The 17210-nt window shown below is 41.2% G+C and overlaps 1 protein-coding gene across 5 annotated transcripts in view; it reads left to right on the top strand.

Annotated features, from left to right (window-relative positions):
• The window catches only part of WDFY3 (WD repeat and FYVE domain containing 3), a 320770-nt gene that overhangs the window by 256560 nt on the left and 47000 nt on the right, over positions 1 to 17210 (top strand). For all 5 annotated transcript variants that reach the window (XM_032764847.2, XM_075066120.1, XM_032764845.2 and 2 more), the window contains 4 exons: positions 484 to 593; positions 9015 to 9197; positions 14143 to 14300; positions 15706 to 15783. In XM_032764847.2, the coding sequence (XP_032620738.1) occupies positions 484 to 593; positions 9015 to 9197; positions 14143 to 14300; positions 15706 to 15783 (529 nt within the window). The remainder of the gene's footprint in view (positions 1 to 483; positions 594 to 9014; positions 9198 to 14142; positions 14301 to 15705; positions 15784 to 17210) is intronic.

Here is a 17210-nt window from a genome sequence, read left to right as displayed (position 1 = left end):
AGTCTGAGGGGTATAATCCTGTCTCCTTTTCCACAACTATGTTAAGATATTGGTACATGAATATACCTTCTTCATCAGTCTTATTAAGCTTTAATAGTGTAAAATATCTGAATTTTCTGGATATTCATATTCTTCCAGTGAATTTTTTTTTCTTGGTTTGTTCTTTGTATTTATCCAAAGTCTCTTGAGTATTAATACCAGCAGAAATCTAATGCTTCCTGTTTGACTCTTGTCATTAATTTGAATTGTACAAGTTCCACCCTATCTTTCCCCAGTTACTTTAGTAGAAAACCATGCCCTTCTTCATAAAACTGCAGCTCAGAATGAGGCTGCATATCCCCATGTCCCCAAAACAAGAGGGACCAGAAATATGCTCTGCTCCTGTAGCAGTACATGTTGATTCAGTTTGATGATACCACAGAAAGATTAAACACTTTAGTTCTTAAACCCTATCTGCTTCTATTCATTCTAAATTTATTGTAGCGGTGTTGATGGGTTTGGACTGGAAGCAGAAGCCAGGATGACCACTTGGCACATCATGATCCCCTCTGACATAGAACCAGATGGAGTCTACAATCAAGATATTAGCGAAGGTAATAAAAAAAGCAGCTAAACCTCACATTTCTGTTAACACTAGATTCTTAAAATGTTCTTATTCTTCTCCTTCCCTTCCTCACCTCCAGTCTTCTTCCCACTTTTTGGTGGGGGGTGTTGGCAGAAGGAGACGGTGGTTATCTGAGATGGTAAACCATATCAAAAATGTAGAACACTTCACAGAAATATTGAGAAGCATCCAGTGTCCGCTATCTATTTATCAAAACAGTAAGAACATTTCAGTCTCTTCCTGATATGGGTATAAAGGCCATTAAAAGTGTTAACAATACTAATGAGAAGCAAAATTTGTTGAGAGAGAGCAAGAGAGAGAGGCAGGCTAGTCCAATATGAATCGATAGTTTTGTGTATGTCAGCTAGATCTTGGTAAACAGAGGTAAGAAATAACTAGGGTTAGGCATGAGGTATATAATTCAGTGAAAACAGCAGGATCTGGAAATTAGTTACCAACTTGGTCCAGAGAGGGAAACTGGATTATCACAGATGGGTGTTGAAAAGCACTAAAGAGAGTAGGTAGGATGCATGAGAAGCGGGTAGGAGAGAAGAACCAAAGAGCCCCTAATCATACATGAAGAAAAGAAACAGGAGAAATATGAAGATGTGAAAGAAGCAGTTTTAGGAATAAGGAACATCAGGGTAAAAGTTAAGTTCACAGTCAGTCCTTATCCCAGAGAGAGAGTGGCCACCCCATTCCTCTTCTATACCCTTCTTAGTGTTCATCAGGATCAGTTTGACAGAACCAACCCTTAGAGGAGAAGATTCAGTGAAGTGAGCATTTCTAGTTTCATGAAGGTTATATATATTATTACACAGACAAAAAACTATGCTAAAAGAACATTGGTAAGGTTGCAAAGTCAAAGATTCAAAACTTAAGAAATGTCAGAGTTTAAAGTTATACGTGCAACCTTAATTCCACCCCTGTTTGCATATACATTATGATAGTTTTTTATTACATTTTTGCACAGGACTCCTGCCTCATTCAGTGAACCGAATGGACAGTGCTCAGTGAATGAGCAGCTATTCAGTATTTTGTTTTTCCTCATTGTTCAGTGTGTGACCCTAGGCCTTCTTTGCTGCATATTATTCAAACCTTCCTCTGAAGACAGCATTACTGATTTTCTCATGGTTTTTTTTCCCCAAGGACTCATTGCATAGCATCTGAGTGTTTCACAAACATTAATTCTTCTCTGAGTGCTGGTCCCTATGGGTATTCAGTACCAAGTAGAAGCATGAGGAATATAAGAGCGAATGCAAGAAGAGGGATAAATCTGTTGATGGATCCTCGAAAAAGAGTCTATCTTTCCCCTTTCTCTGACACTGCCCGAGAATCCATGCCCTGGAATGGGTGTGCCTGGAGTTTGTAGAGAAAAGGCAGTACCCTGAAACCACGAAGTGAGGATGATTAAGAACTCCAGTAAGGTCAGAAGGGATCATTTTCCCCCTGTTCTGACAGTACTTCCCCCACACAGATCTGTCACCTCCAAGAAGGCATTTACTGTCCAGACAAAGCCCAAGACTATGGGCAGTTCTCCCAAAGAGGACTCTCTATGCTCTCCTGGAAGACTTATTTATGTATGTGGACCCAAAGTCTCTGATTCTCTTAAAATCAATCCTGCTGCAGAAGATCCCGTCCCCTGCAATGCTAGTACCAGGAACAGGAGTATCAGCCTCATCCGCTTCACTTTCCACCTGTGTGTAGTCCCAGTCAGCTGGAACTAGATCCCGCACCCCATCATTGGAACATGAGGAGTCTTATTCATCAGTTGCAAATGAGCCAGTACTGATGGTCTCTCCAGATCCCCGAGGGAGAGCCATCAGCCCAGATGGGACTTTGAGAGCCACTCTCCTTCCCTTGCATCCCCACCATCAGTAATTCTGACCCAGGGGCCAATGGTATCCATTGTGAGGTCCATCTCTGTATCCTTGTGACCCATCCCATCATTCCTGTTGGGGCCCCGGGGACCCTTACTTCTTTCACCAGAATATGGGACCCAACATTCCGTGCCCAGAAGTGTTTGACACCATGTAAACAACGGTGGCCCCCACAGAAGCAGCTGATGGAGGAGGATCAGCCAGAACCACCAATACCGCCAGAACTACCAGATTGATTTTCTTCATCCTCTGCATATGAGACAGTATCACCAGCCTCCCCCTTACACCCAGATAATTTTAAACAGTACCAGGAGCATTTCAGGAGAATTGCACATGCTCTCCAGTTTCCACTAGAGGAGATCCAGGATCTGGCGCACAAGCTCCTGGATATCTTCCAGGCTACAATGCCCTCCAATTGACACTCCTGATAAAAGAGGCCATCGAGGAACCTACGAGAGTGATCGGGCACACTCCTGCCACCTATGCCAAGACCCCAAAGAGGGCTGAAAAACACTACTTTGTTGCCACCCAAGGAGTGGAATTCCTGTTTTCCCACCCTAATCTCAATTCCCTAATAGTCCAGGCAGTTACAAAAGAAGCCTGCTACACCAACCCAAATCCACTCCACCAGATAAAGATGCCAAATGACATAACCTATTCCAAAGGAATCTATTTTCTTCAGTTAGCTTAGCATTCTGAACAGAAAACTTCCAAGCTTTGATGTTGAAGTATGGCTTCTTGAATTATAACAAAATTTTAGAGTTCATGAGCAAACTTCCTCAGGAATGCAGACCTAATTTTCAGGCCATTCTGGATGAGGAAGAACTAGTAGTAAGTTCTTCCCTTCAGGCATCCCTTGACACAGTAATAGGCTCCATTGTTATTTCAGTAATCATGAGATAGGCTTCATGGCTGCAGGCCTCTGGGTTCCCCAAAGAGGTCCAAACCACCATTGAGGACTTTCCCTTTGACAACAGCAACCTCTGTAGTAACCAAACCAATGAGTTGCTGCATACTCTCAAAGATTCACAAGCTACCCTCCTCTCTCTGGCTATTTATACTCCTGTACCCTGCAGAAAATACTCCAGGCCTCCTCTGCCTCGGCATTGACCACTGCCTTCTTCCTACAGATGATATATGAACCTCCAAGAAATGTCAGGTTAGGCACCTGACCTCTGTCCTCTACTTTGAAGCTACATCTTAGAAAGGTGTTTAGATGAGACCTCTGTGAGTTGACAGCCAGTCTCCCTTGCCCAATGTCATACCCATTCTCCTAGTGTGACATGCTATTGCAATGGATAAGTGGGTCCTGGATATTCTATCAAATAGCTACATGGTAGAACGGCTCCCTCTCCTCCCTCCCCCCTCCAAAAAAAAAAGACAAAAACCTTTCTTGTCCCTTTTCAGGGACCCCCCTCTCATGAGAGGATTCTGAAACATGAGTCAGACTGCCTTTTTCAGTTGAGGGCAATAGAGACTATACCACCCTCTCACACAGGGAAGGACTTTAACTGTCGGTACTTCCTCATCCCCAAAAAGAAAGGTGGCTAGAGGCCCATTCTGGACTTCAGACAATCGAATTTCTTCATACAACGCTCAAAGTTCAGAATAACTTGACCGTTCTGGCCTCTATAATACTCTCCATCAATTCAGGCAACTGGTATATAACCCTCTATTGGAAAGACATATTTTCATGTGGATGTTCGCCCCGCTCACAGACGATTTCTGTGCTCCGTAGTGAGCCAAGAACACTTTCACTACAGCATGCTCCCTTTCAGCCTCTGGGCTGCTCTATGAGTATTTACAAAAGTTGTTACAGTGGTGGCCACTTACCTTCACCTGGATGACCAGGCAGTTCGCTGGTCAGTTATACCAGGAAGTACATGCAACACCCGCTATCTCGTTTTAACTCTTTCATTCACTTGCAGTGGCAGCCAGTTTAGACAAGTCCATGTTCACACCAGACAAACCATAGAATTCATTGAGGTGAACTTGAATTCAGACATAGCGAGGGCCTACTTATCTCAGGAACATTCTTTGATATGAGGGATCTCATTGACCAGCTTCAGCTCAGACTTACAGCCCTATTCTATTTGTTTCTGTTGGGCCACATGGTAGTGTGCGCTTATGTCACTGTACTTACAATGCCTTCAGTCTGGTTATTGTCAATCTGTGTGCCTCAGAAAGGGACTCCTTGGATGAGAAAGTCTCTCTTCCTTGAGACATGTTGACATCGCTCATCTGCTGGGAGAACAAGGACAAAGTATACCTGGGGTTCCCTTTCATTTCTGAACCACCTACAAATGCAGTCATCTTGGGTACCTCCATACTAGCACGAGGAACACATTTTGGCAACCAAACAGGCCAAGTCTTCTGATCTCCTCAGGAATCCGGGATACATATCAACCTACTCAAGCTTTGAGCAGTTCACAAGGTATGTAAGATATTTCTACCCATCATTCAGTCCACCCACTTAGAGGTCAGATCAGACAGTATGGACCTCTTCTACCACATAAACAAGCAGAGAGGAGCAAGACGACTTTGCAGAGAAGTGGTCCACCTGTGGAACTTATGCATTGGGCAAGGAATCACTCTTTGACCAGTACGCATCTGAGGGGTGATGAATTCACTGGTGGACAGTCTCAGCTGTCTTTACAAACAGAACATGAGTGGGAACATCACCTGTCAAAAGCACAACACATCTTCCAGCAATGAACGTTTCCATCTTGGGATCTCTTTGCATCCCGAGACAACAAAAAGCACTTGGCATACTGCTCCCAGGCGGCCCAAGGCCTCATTATCAGAAGGGATGTCTTCCTGGTGCAGTGGTCAGAACCACTGATGTATGCCTTCCCTCCCATACCTTTGCTTCCTTGTGTACTCAGGAAGATCAAACTCAATAGTGATCCTTATGGTGCCTTGATGGCTGAAGCAAATCTGGTTTACCACCATACTACAGTTAGCCTCTCACCCATGTATCTACCTGCCACCATTCTGGAGCCTGCTTTCCCAGAATGAGGGAACATTGAAGCTCAACATCACTACAGCTGACAGCATCATTGTTGATGGACTACATGCATAGGGAGAGTATGCTATGAGGGAATTCAGTCCATCCTTAATAACAACAGGAGACCCTCTACATGAAAATGCTACTCTGCAAAGTGAAAGCAATTCTCCCTTTGGTGCCAGCAGCATCACTTACATGCAGTGGCACTGGGCATTCCTGTCATTCTGGGGTATCTTCTCTCACTCAAGATGAGTGGCTTATCAGTCGGCTTCCCACAGGTACATTTGGCAGCCGTCAGCACTTCCCATCCCCAGATAGAGGGCTGCTCAGCCTTTATTCACCGTATTACTGCAGAGTGACTGATGGCATCATAAGGACATTCTCTCCCGTTGCAAAACAAGTCCCTGTCTGGAATCTGAACCTCTTCCTCTCTGCACTCGTGAAACCACCATTTGAACTCTTGGCCTCCAGTTCCCTCCTTCACCTTTCTGTGAAAATTGCCTTCTTGATGGCAGTTACCTCTGCTAGAAGGGTTGGATAGCTTGGGATCCTCATGGTGGACTTACCTTTTGCAGTTTTTCACAAGGTTTCTTTCTAACTACATCCAAAGTTCCTCCCTAAAGTTGCGTCTGAGTTTCACCTTAACAAGACTGTTCACGTTCCAGTGTTTTACCCCAAGCCTCACCACAACATAGGAGAGACCAGGCTTCATTCCTTGGATGTGTGCAGGACTGTAGCCTTCTAACAGCATGGAACGACTCCCTTTCAGAAGTCCCCAAGCTTGTCTGTCACCATTAGAAAGCTATCTCTTCCCAAAGGGTCTCTAAGTGGACTTCCCCCTGCATCATCCTTTACTATGATCTCAAGAAACCCCATCCTCCTCAAATTATCAAGGCCCATTCTGTGAGAGCCGAAGCAGCATCAATAGCCTCCTTATAGGAAATCCCCCCTCGCAGAGATATGCAAAGCAGCTAGGTGGGGCTCCATACACAACTTCACCAGGTATTATGCATTAGTCCAAGCTATGGTTGGAAGGGGTAGTCCTTCGCCTAAGTGATCCCCCACTCCATGGTACAGCATACTTCCTTGCCACCTGATCCTCAACAAATACTGCTTGGGAGTTACCCACAGTGAATACCTATAGGGCCAGCAATCAAAGAAGAAAGAAAATGTACTTGCCTTACAGTAACTCTTCAAGCTGTATGATCCCTATGGGTATTCATGACCTGCCTTCCTTCCCCTCTGCTCACATCATCACGTGATTCATGGCAGAGTCAGAACTGGAGTGGTGGTCAGTTCACGCTGCCTTTTATGTCCTTGGCTGAAAGGACCAATAGACGCTAATATTGAAGAATTTCCTATTCTGGGTGCAGGAGCATATGCGTTCACACAGTGAATACCCAGAGGGACCACACAGCTTGAAGAATTCCAGTTACTATAAGATAGGTAATCTTTCTTTTTCCCAACATCTCTGTGCGAATAAAGAGTATTATCCCCATTTTACAAGATGGGGAGCTGAGGCATAGAGAGACTAAGGTCAGAAGTATCCATTAATTTTTGGTGGCCCTTTTGAGACACCTAGAACCTGATTTCTGTATGTTCAAAGCACATCTTCCATTGCTGTCCTGAATGCTCAGCACATCAAACCCCAGGATCTCAAAGCAGGCACGGAGAAAATAAGAAACACATAATCAGTGATCTCCTGTGGAAAAGTTTGGTGCAAGTTACTTGCACAGTGTCGCATTGGAACTCACTGTCAAAGGCAGGTATAGAATCCAGTTGTCCAGGGTAGCATTCAGCTGCCTTCACCATGAGATCATCCTTTTTCTTCCTGCAATCCCTTACCTCCTTCTCTACACACCTTTCAGCTTGTACAACAAATGAGGCAGGGAACTTATAGACAACAGCCTCCTTTACTAATACAGCTCTGATTCCTCTCCAGAGCAGGTCCATACTATGCACTGAATGAAGCAGGAGTCCTATGGAAATAAAAGTATGTGATCATGTAATCAAAGACTCTATCAAAGTGCTTATGCACAAAGGGGCTGAATTAAGGTTGCACAGGCACTCTTAATTGTGGCATTTCCTAATTTTTGAGTGCTTGATGTTGCAAGTTCAGTAACGTTCTTTTAACTTACGGATTTTTTGGTGTAATCTGCTAGCTTTTTGAAAAAGGAAGCTGAAAATACAAATTCAGTCATGTGGCATCACACTGACATCCACATGCTTCATCAGCAGGGTTGGAACCTTTATTTCCACCACACAGACCTGTGCCACTTGAGCTATTGGAGTAACTGATAGAGGATGACAACCCCTTACTGTTATGTGAGACAGCACTAGAAGTGGATGGAGACACACACTTTGCCCAGCGTATTTCGTAGTTCTTTGCTGACAGTGGAGGAATGGTGAAACTCTGGAATCTTGAGTTCCATTCTCGGTTCCGAAGAGGAGTGATCACTTCTACCGTGTCCCATCCAACCCTCCCCTGTCCTCTCTCTTCCCAGTTAACCAAACCCTTTCCAAATATGCTTGGGTCTATATCACTGAAGGCATTATTTTAAAATGGGAGGAGTTTAAGACTGTAATGATTCTTTTGTGTCATTTTTCTTATGCCCAGAAATATCTCAAGGGCACAAAACACTCAATCACACAGACTAATGGTGGTGAGCTGTAATACTAGTGAAGAAAGTCTGGTTGGGAGCTCAATTAATCTCAGTCGTGCTACTGTTGATATACCAGTTCCATATTCTTCATTGGTAGCTTTCATAGGCAGAATATAGGCAGCAGCCTTGAGCTAAAACATTGTATCACTCCTAATAAAACCAGAAATATACTGCCACAGTCTCAAAATATTAGCTACCTCACTTACTTGGGTGCCCGTTTGGGGAGGAGATAAAAGTATGAAATTAAGATAATAGTTAATGTGGAAAGGAAGACGTGATTCTGAAAACAAGACTGAGTCCCAGATTAATTATAGGTATTGAATGCTCTGAACAAATATTGTAAATACTTTTTTTTAGTTGTCACATGAATGTTCTTTGGCTGTTTTTGTGCTTGTTTGTGTTTGCTTCCCACAAACATTTATGAGTTCAAGGTTAGCAGAATGAATGTGAATTTAAAAGTTACATGTGTAAGAATTTCTGGAAACCAAATTTTGAATACACATGTCAGTATATTTGTAGTGGACTTGTTGGTTCACTTATCCAATCAGGAAACAGAAGCAATGCTGTCTGACTTACCTGAAGAAAACACAACTAAATCAACACAGCTCGAATGATGACTGCTCAGAGAGAAGTGTTTGTGGTCATCAATCCCTGGAAGGAGAAAAAAAAAATTGGTCAAATACTCTCAAGGAATTGGAGGAAAAAGCAGTCTGGTCACAGACATTCTGCATGTGGGGAATACAAAGCTTTCTTTGTTAGATGTATATTTTTGTATGAGTTATTCACTCAGCTCATTGATACTTACTGTAAAACTGCAAAAATATAGTGGGAAATTATTTATGATCTTTTTACCTGTTTAGGTCGCCAGCTTCTTTTAAAAGCCATAAACAGAGTATGGACAGAGCTGATTCACAGTAAGAAACAAGTTTTAGAAGAGGTATTCAAAGTCACACTACCTGTTAATGACCGTGGCCATGTGGATATAGTTGTAGCAAGGCCTTTTATTGAAGAAGCAAGTTTAAAATGCTGGCAAAATCACTTGGGTAAGAATAAATGTGAAGATACATGATTCCAAAATATATCAAATTGGTCTGTTATCGTCTACACCAGATATTCAGTCTCATGTGTTTTGTACCCTTAATAATGAACTTAGGATGTGTGTATTCTGCATGTATGCTTATAGCACTTATTGGTAGATACAACTACAATCACACCAGTGCCTCTGCCTAACAAACTGGCATACGTTTCTCAAACCATGGTACAAATTGCAGACCGTTAGACAATCAGATATTTAGCAATAAAAGACAGACAAAATAAGATGCACTTATAGCGTAAATAAAACATGACGGCATGGGTTAAAAAATTTATTCTCGTTTGGGAGGACTTGTATAACTCATTTGTCATACGTCCACCTCTTGTGAATAATGCACTTATCCTGTACTTGTGGCAGCAAAAACATGTGTAACATCCTTAATTCTTAGATTTGTAGAGTTTACAGTCAGAAGGGACCATTAGATTATCTAATATGATCACAGGCCATTAAGTTTCACCCAGTTACCCCTGTACTGAGCCCAGAACTTTTGTTTGACCAAAGCATAATTGTGTTTTGTTAACGGATATCTTTCATAAGGCATCCAATCTTGATCTGAAAACATCAAGAGATGGAAAATCCACCGTTTCTCTTGGTAGTTTGTTCCAATGATTAATCACTCTCACTGCTAAAACGTTGTGCTTTATTTCCCATTTGAATTTGTCCTGGTGCAGCTTTCAGCTACTCGTTCTTGTTATGCCTTTCTCTGCTAGATTAGAGCCCATTGGTATCAGGTATTTTCTTCCCTTGAGAAAATTTTCTTCTCTTTTAAGGAAGTCACCTTTCAAGCTTTCTTTTGATAAGCTAAACCTTTGACCTCTTTGTCTCACAGTAAGGCATTTTCTCCACCCCTGAATCATTTTTATGGCTCTTTTATGCACCCTCTCCAATTTTTCAACATCCTTCTTAAAATATGAACACCAGAACTATATGTAATATTCCATTATCAGTCTCACCTTTCCTACTCATTACTCTCCTGTACATCCCAGGATTGCATTAACCCTTTTTGCCATAGCATCATACTGGGAGCTCATGTTGATTTGCTTGTCCAGTATGACCCCTAAATCCTGTTCAGAGTCACTGCTTTCCATAATACAGATCTCTGTTCTGTAAATATGGCCTGCATTCCTTATTCCTTGACGTATAACTGCATTTGGCTTTATTAAAACACATTTTGTTTGAATGGACCTAGTTTACCAGGTGATTCAGATCTCTTTGTATGAGTAATCTGTCCTCGTGGTTATTTTCTGCCAATCTCTGTCATCCTCAAATTTTATCAGCAGTGATTTTTCTGTTTCCAAATCATTGATGAAAATGTTAAAAAATGTAAGCCTAATATTAATCCTGGCAGAACCCCACTAGAAACACTCCCATTGGATGATGATTCCCATTGACGGCTACTTTGAGATCTGGCAGTTGGCAAATTCTTAATCCACTTTGCTTTAAATCCCTATAGAAGTGTAAATATATTACATTTACTTGTATTGTCCTCGAAGACTGAAATCAAGTCTGTTTGAGAAGACCTGTTTTCCATAAAGCCACGTTGACTGGCATTAATTATATTCCTATTCTTCATCACTATTTATCTTATAAGGTCATTTCTATTCTAGAACTAGAGCAATGGTTATTATTCTGTGCATGCCAGTCTGATTAGTTATAATTCTTATCTTCAGAATTGTTTTAATAAAATTTATCCCAGTATAATTTTTGCAAAAATACTATTTGAGGCAAGTCTGGGGCCTGAACATCAGTAAGTCATGTTGTCAGCAGCTCTGACACTACTGTTTCTGTGTTAGCGGTTCAGTAAACAAGGATGGGGAATTAAACAAAGGTTGGGGTATTAATAGGAATTAAAATATCGTCAGCATTTTATCACGGTACTATAACTGCAGACTGAAAGAGGCATCTGATGCCCATAGCACTGAAATATTTGCTGGTTTCACATTTGTTTTATTGGACAAGATTAGTCTCTATGGGTTATTGTTTATTCATATTTTAAAAGAAATGAGCGACCAGTGGAATTTTGGGACAACAATCCAGATTAGCAGTAGGTTCCTGTTAGCATCTCCGAAAGGACAGTGAGAGTCCAAGCTCCCACTCATTCATTTCAGTGCTAAGTTTTCCCAGTTTAGTTAGATCTTTTCGATACAGAGAATATTAAATATGGCTGTGAAACCAGTTAAGATGAAGAAAAATGGACAAATATTCCTCGTGTAGCAAGATGGTATAGTGTAACCTGGCCTTGATGACGGGCATAGTGTGAAAATGGTTTGCATGGGTCTGTTCTTCGCACTTTTTCCATCACACCTTGCCATGCCAAATACTTTCTAACCCAGCCAAAACTTTCATTAAGGTTTTGTCTTGATTAGTTCATGCTATCGTTTTAATTTTTAAAACGATAAATGGCAGGCATTAAAAACTAATTATGGAGAGGCTGGTTATTAAGATGACTTTCTGAAATCTTAAAATTCTTGATTTTCTACATCTGGCTGGACTTTTGTTGTGGAAATTGAGTGTTTATGGAAAAATTGTCCAAGAAGTGAATCTTCAGTAGATCCCTCATAATAGGTAGTTTTTGAAAAGAAAACAGGGTAGGCAGGAGGCTGCATGTAGAAGCCTGAGAGGAAGAGTGGACCATGCAAAGAAAAGGCAGAGAGGATTAGGAGGGAGGCAGGCTGGTGGAGAGGGGATGAAGAGGGATAAAATGGCAGCTCCCCCAAGCTCGGTGTCAGGAGAGGGTAAGTGAAGTCCTCTTCAAGAAGCTAACAGGCAGGATCACATATTTGTTTGTGAAATTAAAGTTGAATAGTGAACCTGAAACGATCATGTATGGTAGTTGCTTCCCCCAATGGCTCAAAAATCAGACAGCAAACAAAAGAAGTGGAGTGGTATGAGTAGTAGTACTTCTAAAGCTGCTGTTTGGTTGGTTTTTTGTCAATTTCATGATCTTGAGGGACCTAATATATGATTTTTAGATGTTTAGATTTCTTTCACCCATCTTTGTTTCCCTGCAACAACCCCCAGTTCTCTCTCTCCCACCATATCCCACCTCCTAAAGTCTACAGCAGTAAGAAGAAGGGGGCAGTGCATCCACAGCTCTGGGAACTCTACCAATCCCACCTCAGCAGAGGACTTCCCTTGTGGCCAGAGAAGATTGTAGCAGGCCTGGCTCACATCCCACCCATGCAAATGTGTCTTGGCTGCTGGTGGGGGCCCAGCTTCCTGCCCTCCCTCCCTCTTCAGGAGAGATGAAGGGGACCCCTGCTGATACTCTCAAGGGGAGATGGTCCTTGTTGCCCCTTTTGGGGGAAGGGAAAGGTGGCTTCATGCTGGCCCTTGACTCCCAGAGGCATCTGTCATTTCCACTTCAGATGGGAGGTGGCAGAACCATGGTACAGTTTTGGGGCTTTGGAGGGGACAGTGTCATAGTATGTCTAAGCACCAGATTTCCTTAGTCCAGCCCTGACCCCTATGGATACCAGCCTCAGCATCAGACTACTCCCTCGGCATCCCTTCTGCGCATACCCCCTCCATCATACTACCCCATTGTAACACTAGTTGTTAATTGGTGTGTTTTGAGGGTAGTTTGGTAAAAGGCTTGTTGAATGGCTGGCACCATTAGGGAACATGGTTAAGAGTGTGTAGACTATGTTGTATGGTAGTTATAAGGTCTGTGCCTGTGGGAAGCGTACAAGAACCTGTGTGCTGTTAAGTGGCTTCACTTCTCATTTCCTTGCTTTCCTGGTTTTGTGTCGAGTATCTTAAGTGTGTAACAATCATACCTGTTCTACACACATTGAAAGTATTTGTGAATTGATGTAGGTTCCATGTAAGTAAAAACAACATAAGTATGAGGGAAGTGTTTGAGAACTGCAGCTGAGCTCTCAGTTTCTGTTTTGAAAATCTTCAGGGCAGGGGGCTGGGTGTTTTCATTTGTGTTTAGAAAGCAGCTTATTGGGGGTTGCCACTTTATAAATGTGCTATTGTTTATATTTTGGTAGCCCCAGCCTATCCAAAATCTGTTAGAAGCATTCCTTATTTACATTGTTTATAATGTGAAAGAGAGAATGCAACTTATCAGCTCTGTAACTGTCCTTTGGTTACTCACGGCCAAAACAAGCCGTCTTGGAAATGCCCTCTGCTCCTTCAAGAGAGTGGCAAATAAGCATAAGGAAAATGAGATGGAAAAATATTTTGTCATACCTCCATTATTTTTACCAAGGAGTCTTCAAATTGATACCGAATACACAATTGATTATTCTACTTTTTGCTGTCTCCTGAATGATACATTTCTGAAAGAAGGGGAAAAAAATAGTCACATCTGTTCCACAAATTTAATTTCAAAATGCACCACTTTTCTATTTTAAAACCAATGTCATATAGAAATCCTTCTCTCTTAATGCTAGAGAGACTCTTGATTGTTTCTTCCTAATTTGCCTTGAACATGTGTTATAGTAAAGTTTGAGAAAACTTTTTCATTTAGCAGTACCTTTCTGTGCCATATTTCCACACTTGGATGGAATTAGGTATGATAAGAAATAGATATGTGGGGAACTCATATCATGTTTCAGGACCGAATGGAATGCCAATGGGAGGGCCAGATTTTCAGATTTTTGGGGGGTCAGGAGTAATGGAAGGAGCAGTGTAATATGAAGTGAACATAAATGCATAGAACAAAACCTACCCCAGAGTTGAGCATTGTTTCTGGACCCATCATGCTTTAAAGCAGTTATTCCACTCGTTAAGAATCTCATTGACTTATGGTTAACACTATCTAATTGTATATGAAAGTTTTTGGTCATTTTGTTAATTTAAAAAGGGAGGGGGAATAGTGCTTAGCTACGTAAAGTGATAATTCTATCAGAAAAATAACATCAGCACTCTCTTTAATATTATAGCTCATGAGAAGAAATGCATCACTAGAGGGGAATCTTTAGTTCCAAGCACACAATCGAAGCTTTCACGGGTCAGCAGTGGGTTTGGCCTTTCCAAGTTAACTGGATCAAGAAGAAACCGAAAGGAGAGTGGGCTCAACAAACATAATCTCTCTACGCAGGTAATTTGTATTGTTTATGAAAGGTCATGTGCAAATACTTGGGAGAAAAATCCAGCAACTTCACACTTCACTGTATGTGGTGAATGCCCAAGTAGCGAGGGATAGAGGAGAAAAAAGTACCCTCCCCCTTTCCGAATATCCAGACTTATTCACTCCTGCTCCATAAGGCACACTAGTAAGCACTTTAAGCAGCAAGTTATTCCATTGTAGTCAACGGAACTGCTTACATGCTTTAAGTTATACCTGTGCTTGAGGGCTTGGATAGATTGGACCCTAAACTGGTAATGTTACATCATCCCAATTTGCAAAATCCAACTGTAGTAAACTGGAACCAACCCACGGAAGCAAGATGGGTGCTTGGGTTTTTAACAGTGTTGTATGGTTTAGTTAAGTTTGACAGTAGGTTTCCTTTAAAAAGCCTCACACTGTTCAGCAGTATTTTCTTTACTGCAGAATAGAACTCAATAAAAGATTATATCCCCCTGTATACGTCACAATAAAATTGTTGACTTCTGAAGCACCTCAACCACAGAATATATTTAAAAGATATTAACTTTACAAAACAGCATAGCATTGTTGTTTTTTATTTAAAAAATAAAATAACTGAAAAAACCCACTCAGCCCCACGATAACCAGCAGCGCCATTGTTGTTTGTTGTCACCAGCGTAGTGTGTGCTATGCGATCATGAATGAGTCTGGATGTTAGAACAGAAGAAAAATGTGAATCTGGATGTTTCAGCAGGTTGTTAATGGATTGTTTCTTCCTCTGGGATACAAGTAACCCCATCTGACTTCCTTAGGAGCTACTCATGGTGTGGAAGAGTGGAACTCTAGGTTGCCTAGTAGGTATTCAGTGGCCTGTGTGAAATGACTTGGTGGTCTAGTCCATTTTCTGGTGGACAGACGTTAATACGAGAAAAAACATCACAGGTGTTTTAACTGGAGCTCTAGATGGCCAGATTGAAAGAGAGGCCAAGAACTGAATGGGGTGAAGAGTCATGCATTGGCAGGAACCACAGAACACAGAGGTCTTCCGTCTCCATAGTCTGCAAACCAGGCACCATTCATAAGAGTTAACTTTTTTCCTTTTAAATTAACTGAAGTTTTAAATCCCTTATTTATTGAATGCCCCCTGCCCTTTGGTATTTGGTGTATTTCTGGGATGTTTTCAAAGTATTTGCAGATCACCATTAAATAATACCAACATGTGTTTCCTTACAATCCATTTTCTGAGCTAAACTAAACTAAAGAAAATGGCTGCATTAAATGGTTTGAAATCAATCTAATACATTTTTAAGAAGAAATTGTTCTGTGTGAGAGTTAAGATGTTTTATTCATATATTTTGCAATAAAAATTTACCTTTGTAAAATTGCTTTCTATATCTTCTGTCTCGTTTATGATTAGGAAATTTCCCAATGGATGTTCACTCACATTGCAGTGGTTCGGGACTTGGTAGACATGCAGTACAAAGAATATCAAGAGGTAAGGGAGTATCCGGGGAATTAACTAGAATTAAGATGAGCCTATTAAACTGCATATACTATCTCCCTAAGACACTGTGCAAACACTTAGTAAAAGAGTCTCTGTCCTGAAGAGCTTAACTTTGAAACAGATAAGACAGACAGTGTCAGAGAGAGAGAATGGAGGCACAGAGAGCTGAAGCAGCTTGCCCAATGTCACCCATCAGAGCTGAGACTAGACCCCAGGCCTCCTGATTCCCAATCTGGTGTTCTGTCCTCTGAACCACTGCCCGTTACTAGCATGGTTTTATACATCAAATTAAAAAACCATGGATGAGTCTTTCAGTACATTGAGGAAAATCTTTTTGGTGTAGCAGTCATTGGCTCTGTCATGTAATTTAATAAACAAAAGGCATACTTTGAAAATAGTTTTCTACACCTTGACTTATTTATATAAACCATGCATTGCAATGGTGGTACTTGTGGAAACATGTAAAGAGTAGTCAGTTGGACATGGGACCACTTCTGAGATTGTACCAGGGGGGTAAATGTTTGTGTCATGGACAGTGAGTTTATTACATATTGATTATTTTAATGTTTACAGTTTTTGCTTTAATATCTATAATAATACTCAAAGTATGAGATCGGAAGTTGAAATTATAAATTACATGTAGATGCTTTAAAAAATGAAATAATCTCTAGTAAGGATGTCTGCAGTACTTAAACATCCATGCACCAGCCACTCAATTCCTTCACTGGTAAAAGCAACATCCCATTACACTCCAGCTGAAAGGTGGTTTATCTTTGACGTAAGCTTTGGGGTTTCCGGTGTGGCAGTCCCACAAGAAAAGTAATGTGAGCTACAGGAAATCATACATGAATTAGAGCAGATTTCAAAATATTTTTTCTCCAGTATTAGAAGTATTCTTACGACAGTTGGGATAGAGTATCCTGACCTCACATTTCTGCAGTCATGTAGCAGTAGTAGTACATACATACGTTCCATACGTACAATACTCCATTTTATAACAGAAACAAGATTTTAGAGCAGTTGTTTCTAATCATGGTATCTATAGAAAGTAGCAGCTCTTTACCAGATCTGTTCCTCTTGAAATGAAATCACAGAACCTAGCATTTTCTTCTAGGCAGCCAGCAAATCACATTTATGGTTAGGATCACTTGCTGAGCAGCATGCTGTAAATCTGAGAAAACCGCTTCCCAGAGGAACAATCACTTGGAACCAACTATTAATATAGCGCTAGGAGTTAATGTAAATCTGAATTACGTTTAAGTATGGACAGTCAGAGAAGGGATCCAAAATAGAATTAATTTCTTCATTCAACAAAGCCCTTTCCAGAATACTTGCATTAATGTTATGCATCTTGTATGTTTATCATTTACAAGTAGTTTTAATTAAAAAAAAGAAAGAAAGAAGCCGGCCGATGTGTC

The sequence above is a fragment of the Chelonoidis abingdonii genome, chromosome 5 (assembly GCF_003597395.2).
Source record: "Chelonoidis abingdonii isolate Lonesome George chromosome 5, CheloAbing_2.0, whole genome shotgun sequence".
Classification (NCBI taxonomy): Eukaryota; Metazoa; Chordata; order Testudines; family Testudinidae; genus Chelonoidis; species Chelonoidis abingdonii.
Note: the sequence above shows the minus strand (reverse complement) of the source record. Positions and strands in the feature narration are given on the sequence as shown.